Genomic DNA, 7,428 nt, shown 5'->3' with positions numbered 1-7,428 from the left:
TGTCATGCTCGGTAAACTAGGATCAGCTGTTTTCTTGTGTCAGTTTTGCTTTTATAAACATACATATCCTTTAATCTTTATTGTATCTATTAATAGATAATACAAATGATTAGTTCTTTTATTGATATAATAATTATTTTTATCTGACTTTATTGTTAAAATTTATGTCTCTTGCACACAAACACACACACACACACACACACACACACACACACACACACACACACACACACACACACACACACACACACACACACATTTTAAGCTTTATGAACTTGGGAAGAATTCTTTTATCAGCAATTACTTGTATGCCTAGTAGCCGCCATGTATTCAACTTCTATAGTACATGGAGCTACAACAATTTTAACCATGTATTCAACTTCTATAGTACATGGAGCTACAACAATTTAAAATTTGGGTAACCAACTTATCACCTATCCTTCAAGTGTAAACACGGAGCTGTTTTTTATTATCAAACTCTAAATGGACATAGCCCCTCACAATAAATTACGATCCTTCAAAACATAATACAACATCTTAGGTTTCTTTGATGAATCTAAGGATCTACTCAAACATTCCAATGCTCTCTGCTACAATCTATCATAAATCTACTAATCACTCTCACTACTTATGCAATGCCTGATCTTGTAAAAATCATAGCATACATAAAGCTTTTCATCAGTAATGTTGACAGTACTCGAAACATTTTCATCCTCTCCACTTTACATGTATTTAATATAGTCTTTAATATATGTTAAAAAAAATATGTATTTGATATATATATATATATATATATATATATATATATATATATATATATATATATATATATATATATATATATATATATATATATATATATATATATATATAATGTATTTAATGTAGTATTTATTATATTTACTAAATATTAAATACAATAAACTTTAATAATATTAAAACATAATATTTTATTAAACTTAATAAATACTGTGTGTTTTTTTATAATCTAATTTTTATCAACATAAGAGTATAAAAATTAATAAGGTTACCATTATTTTGCACATTTATTTAGGGGTCACCACCTTAAAATGAACATTATAGGGTGTTAATGTTTTTCTTACGTGTATTCATTCCTGAATTTTAATTTTGAAAACTATTTTACTTTTCATTAGAGTTTGACCGATATTTCTTATAAATAAACAATAATATGATTTGTCATGTGAAACTTTGTAGTTGGTGATATTTGAAGTTGTTATTTGGACTAGCACATCCATGACAAGATATAATTGTCTTTTTATTTTTATTTTACAGATTTATAAACTAAATCCGAATTTTTATTATTTTAAGAATTAAATTCTAATTAATTTATATATTGAGGATTAAAATAGTTATTTATCTCAAAAATAATTTTAAAATAATAAATAATTTTTATACTTTTTGGTAAATATTTTTTTTTTAAAAAAAGAAAAAATGTATGTACAAGTTAGAGACCAATAAAAATACTAGGTTTATATTAAGAATATAAATAATATCATGCTGGCTTGTTTATTAAAATGGTCCCTCGTATGCCATCCAAAAAATGTGCACAAAATGAAACGTCAAAAAATGGCATTGAACGTTCCGTGGAAAGTGCAAGGCTGACAGAGGAACGTATATATAAACAAATGATATTTTCACCTGTAATTTATGTATCTATCTGCCATATATACTAAGAATGCTTATGATTAGTGATGATAGAATGTGATATATGCGTGGCGAAGTTATGATAGAATGTGATATTGTGTAAAACTGGAGACATTATATTGCAGGAAAAAAAGTAAAAACAAGCATGCAATTACTGTTATTTATTTATTTTACTGAGAATAAATAAGTAATGATACATGAATCTACTACATCTATCCCTTCAAAATCTTTTATTATTCTCGATCTCTGTTTTTTTTATATCATATTAAGTTTAGATTTAATTGTAATTTTGGTTTTATAATTTTTTAAATTCATAATTTTGTTGCCTTAATTTTTAATTACAATATTTTATCTTTTAAATTTTATAAATTTATGATTTTTTTCTGATAGATTACTGATTCATAATTATGATTATTAAGATATTAAATTAAGTATAAATTAAATAAAAATTATTAATCATTAAAACAATTTAATAAACGATTATTAATCCTAATATAGTGTTATTATGGTGAAGTTATGTTGACTAATAGAGATAAAAAAAATGTGGTTGCGGAGAAGAGAAGAAACACTATAAAAAATTAGGATTAATAATTTTTTATTTAATTTTTTAATAATTAATGATTTTGATTAATTTATAATAAAATTAATAACTTAATTAATCAAAATTATTTGTTAATAATACATTAAAATGATCGAAATCGTTAAGACCAGAGAATTAAATATTATAATTAAAATTCACGAAATTAAAATAATAAATTTAAGAAACTAGAAAGAATAAAATTATAAATTATTCTTAAGTTTATTATACATTTTTTTCCTTCCCTCTACACGCATATTTACTTATTTTGTCCAATTAAAGTGCTGCTGGATCAGGATTGGCTTTGTGGCTGAGAAATACTTTCCAAAACAGACTCTTATGTCTTCCCACCGATGAAATATTCAATTAATGGCCACTTTATCTTTCACGTACCAAACTTTCAAAAGAGTATGAGATCCCTAAATATTTGGTCAACATCAGTGTGCCCAGCGCTGGATTGGTTTAGATTTAGATGATTTTTTTTAGATTTAGTTATATTTTCAAGTCAACAGTACCACTTGAACTTAATTAGTAAATTAGTTATATTTAAAAGATTTAATTAGGGTTTTATTTACTAAATTTTAGGGTGTGTTTTTTTTAATCCATGAAATTTAAAAATATTTTTTTTAGTCTTTCAATCTTAATAAATGATTTTTTTAGTGTAGGACATAATAAATCGATATTTTATCTCAATTTTTAATACTTTATGATTATTTTTTAGCATTATGACAACTTTAAAATGTAACTTCAAACAGTTAAAACATAAAAATTAATTCATGATCACTAAATTCTGTCACAAAGTTTTAATTTATTATATCAGAACCTAAAAAGAATAATTTGTCAAAAGAAAACCCTAAACAAAAGAAACGGACTAAAAAATTAAAAATACACACCCATAATTTAATAACTAAAATAGTAATTAAGTCTTGTTTAAAATTGTTCTGATAATCTAATTTGTATATTTATTTCAAAAGTTGTTAAAACTAATTTAGCAAAAAAAAAATGGATTGATTTTTTCAAATTAAATCATAATATTAGAAAATTTTGAATTGATGGATAACTTTTGGGTAATTAATATATAGTGGTGCATGTTTTTAGCTTTCATAAATTAATTTATTTTTTAGACACTTGAATTTACACTTTAAAACTGTTATAAAGTATTAAAAATTATCATAAAGTGTCAATTTATTATATCATGAACTAAAATAAATAATTTATCAAAATTTAAGGATTAAAATAAAATTTTTAAACTTAAGAATGAAAAAAAACACCTCCAAATTCAGTAAAACAGTAATTAAGCTTATTTAAAATAATACTTTAAATTTAAAAGTATAGTTTTATTTTTATAGTTAAAGTATGATTACATATAGAAAATTGAAATATAAATTCTTCAAAATTATAAATATCTATTTGATACTTTCTATATTTCTGCCGTATAATATTACTTATTGAAGTATTATAGGGTTTTTTTTTTTAATGCTGAAGTATTATAGGTTTGTGCGCATACAAAATTTGTTTCACTTATATCTATTATTATTGGTATCTTTCTCTTATATTTTCTATCTCTCTCAAAACATAAAATGAGATTAGAGTGTTCACAAAACATTTCCCTCATAAATATATCTCCCTTGTAAATATCTGTTCACCTATAAATCAAGGTCTAAAGTCAAGGCAATCTACGTACCTTTTTGAAAATTAAATCTATTATCCCATGCATCATCATTATTATTTTGAGAAAAACTAATCACAAACTTAACCAAACTATATTTCAATTGTTTTTCAACGTATAAACTACTCTGGTGTACATTTTATAGTACTTCTAGAATTTAAAATGAAGGGGCCGCCGGGCTGGTGTGAGTTGAAATATTTTCGCTCACATTTTTTTCATACAAAACAATATACAAGGTGTATTATATTAAATTTATTGTCCGGATAAAAAATATTAATTTTTTCACATTTATGTTAGTTTTTGGGTATGGTTTGTTGTTGTTTTTCCATGTAATGCCCGTGTTCATTATTTGTAATATAGAGGCTTTGGAAAGCCAGAGGTTAAAAAAAAGGCTTGGATGTAGTTTTGGCATGTGATGGTATACGGTTCTTACAGTTGATGTGTAATTGTTCTATATCTCTAACAGTTTCCTTTGATTTCTTTCGGCCATGTACATAGTTCAAAGCTAAGGCAGGAACTGCTAGTTGTTAGTTTTAGAGTGGTGTATTAGTCTTGTATCTAGATACAGTTTTTTTTTTTCGTGATTTCTCACCTTTTGTATATGTATAGTCAGAATAACTCGTACTTTTTTTTCTTATACATTCTTCTTTGGTTGCTAAAAAGAAACTTATATATAATATAAATTAAAGGATATAAATTTCACCTATTTTTTTCCACGGAATAATCTATATTTACAATATACGATTTCAAATATGTATGGTGTTGTTACAATATTATATAAAGTAAAATAAATATACAACTTTTTCTTATGTACTTAAAGGTGGTTAGTACAATCCTTAATTGCACCATATCTATTATTGTTCAACTTTATTTTTACTTGGGTTGTTTAAAATAACCTTTTTATTAAAATGAATAAAATAGTAGATGGTAGGCCAAGTTTTTCATCTAGTTTTGTGCCTTTCTTGATTATTTTACACCGAACATAAATACAATATGAGAAAAGAGAAACGTATCCAAATTCATCACCATTCACCATAATACCAAATTCCTGTCACAATCTTCTTGGTATGTACAGTAATAAAAATAAAGTCAAATACGGTCTACAAAACTGTTTATTTGGAGAAAATTTAAAAAAGCAACGATGATGATTTACATAATCAGGTTTCAGGTACAGCGAAGCCATATGAGTGCATGCTGATCTCAGAATATATGTTATGTATAGAGACACACACATATATAGAGTGATAGATACTATTCACAAATTCACATTTTGCCGCAAATTAATCCGAACACAGTGACAAAAGCCATTATAAGAGAATGATCTATTCCGCCCTCTACATCCAACGTTAAAACATCATTACCCAGAACAACTCCCGATGACGAGTGTTTTTGCTTTGCCTGCATATTGTCAAAATAAACTAAAAAATCAACACCAAAGTCGAAGTACTATGTATATTTAATTTATTATTTTTGAAAAAATCACAATATCAATTAATGGATCAGAACACAATCTGAAAATCACAATATATATATATATTACGTACATAGGCAACTATGTCTCCATCTATGTTGACAATCTGAAATGTCGTTTTGCCAGCGATTTTCTTTATGCAGTACTTTTTGCACGCCACTGTAATCTGACACGTTACTTTTCTTGTGATCATCTTATAGCATCTTTTAACTTGAAACCACGGCTTCTCCTGGATTTTAAAGTCAGAATTATCGCTACCTCTATAGACATTCCAACGTCCAAAAGCAAGTAGTTTCTGCAAAATATATATGGTTGAAATTAGAGTAAGTTAATTGAAACCGTATTGAATGATCTAATTAGTTTAATAATTTACAAAGTGGACACAATATAATTCCAAGTAGCAACAAACTAATTAATTACCTTGTGTATGGTACAGAGAACTGTGCCTCGCAGATCCAAAAGGTTAACGTGTCTTCTACCCTTTGTGTCATAATTATCAACGCGATAAACGATGACACCATTTGAATCATACACGGTGCAACCGTTAGAGTGGAGAACAAGTGATTTCATCCAAAGGGTATATGATTCTGGTCCATATGACATGCAGGGAGAGGAAGTGGGATCATGAGGGTAAACCTTGGTCATTTTGGCCAAATGATAGAGAGAGATGCCCAAGACTGAAGCGGTGGAAAGGCCAACTGCTGCTTTATAGCTATATCCCAATTAATTACCAACTTGGCAAGTGTCTTCCAAAGGTCAAAGACTCAAAGTACCTTTTCACTATCGTCACACGAAATATTAAGTACTTTTCGCTTTTCAGAATAATTTAATTCGATATATATATATGTCGTACTCGCGGAAAGTGTACGTAAGCACACGTCATTAATTGGTGAATGAAAATTGAAAAGAGGAGAACGTTAATTAAAAGCAACTCAATTAATTAATTAACTAATCCGTTTTCAACTAAATTAGATAGTCTTCTAAAAAAAATTAGTTTGTTTTGTACGATAGATAATAATTAGACGTGGAAGTAGGTTTAAGCCAATGAGATTTTGTTTAAACAAGTTTAGTGTGTTTAAGAAATCTAAGACTTGAGTCTTGAATAATATGCTATTTGTTATAAGTTCTTCTTTTTTAGGGCTAATCTTTTTAAAAGTCTAATTTAACTCGTTAACCAATTTAAAAGCTAATTTCATATAAAAAAACTTCATAAGTGTAACCTATCCCTAAACAAATTAATATTTTCTCTGAACTCATATAAGTAAAAGTAATTAATTTTTTTAATTAATAAAATTAATTAACACAATGTAATTTAAATAAAAAATAAGATTATTGACTAAAATATCCTTAATTTTTTTATTCGTGCTAAAATATTTTTCATTGAAATATGCAGGAGTAAAATGGTGTCAACTTAATAAGGGTTTTGAAATGAAATTTTCTTTTAGTACTCATCTTTTTACAAATTATTTTAGAAGTACAAGATAGATAAAAAGAGGGGGAAAGTTGTGAAATAGATTTTTTTATTTGTATGAATTGAAGACATATATAAAAAAATTTATAATAATCTACACATTATGTTTAATCAAATAAACTAAACCCTAAGTATAATTTTTTAATAAAATTAAATATCTTCTTAAAATAGAATAACCCTTTCCAATTCAAAACTAACAATCTTTAGTTGTTGTATATATAGAGGAAGGAGGTAGAGAGAGTCAAAATTTCCCATTAAAGCACATTTTCAGGATTAGATTGGGCTTGTAATGCAGACAAAAACATTCTATTAAGTTTAGAGGAGAGAATAAAGGGGTGTAACTCGGTTGGTGGAGGAAAATGTGTGAGGAATATAAATTCTTTGATATCATTTACAATTTTTAGTGATAAAACAAGAAAAAAAATTACATCGCTTTATTATATATCGTAAACAAAAATTTATAATAAATATTTTAAAAGTAATATCAACATTAAATTATACTTAAATGAAAATATTAAATTTTTTATTGTCTGTATATAATTATAGTGTATTTTGAAATGTGGGTAAAAAATAAA

The 7,428-nt window shown here is 25.9% G+C and overlaps 1 protein-coding gene across 1 annotated transcript; it reads right to left on the bottom strand.

Annotated features, from left to right (window-relative positions):
• Positions 1-4,995: 4,995 nt before the first annotated feature.
• LOC100786480 (protein LURP-one-related 4) lies at positions 4,996-6,055 on the bottom strand. Its single transcript, XM_003538314.5, has 3 exons — positions 5,803-6,055; positions 5,456-5,677; positions 4,996-5,309 (listed from the first exon to the last, which is right to left on the bottom strand). Exons 1-3 carry the CDS (start codon positions 6,025-6,027, stop codon positions 5,175-5,177), a joined length of 582 nt encoding a protein of 193 aa, XP_003538362.1. The 5' UTR covers positions 6,028-6,055; the 3' UTR covers positions 4,996-5,174.
• Between the last annotated feature and the right edge of the window lie 1,373 nt (positions 6,056-7,428).

The sequence above is a fragment of the Glycine max genome, chromosome 11, assembly GCF_000004515.6.
Source record: "Glycine max cultivar Williams 82 chromosome 11, Glycine_max_v4.0, whole genome shotgun sequence".
NCBI classification, from domain to species: domain Eukaryota; kingdom Viridiplantae; phylum Streptophyta; class Magnoliopsida; order Fabales; family Fabaceae; genus Glycine; species Glycine max.
This window is presented reverse-complemented; position numbering and strand designations above follow the sequence as displayed.

Bases quoted from the DNA above. Each gene is read 5' to 3' on its own strand.
- LOC100786480 (XM_003538314.5), bottom strand. From the start codon at position 6,027: ATGACCAAGGTTTACCCTCATGATCCCACTTCCTCTCCCTGCATGTCA. The intron at 5,678-5,802 runs GTAATTAATTAG...TATATTTTGCAG, and splicing joins TTCTCTGTACCATACACAAG to AAACTACTTGCTTTTGGACG. The intron at 5,310-5,455 runs GTACGTAATATA...GACAATATGCAG, and splicing joins ATGGAGACATAGTTGCCTAT to GCAAAGCAAAAACACTCGTC.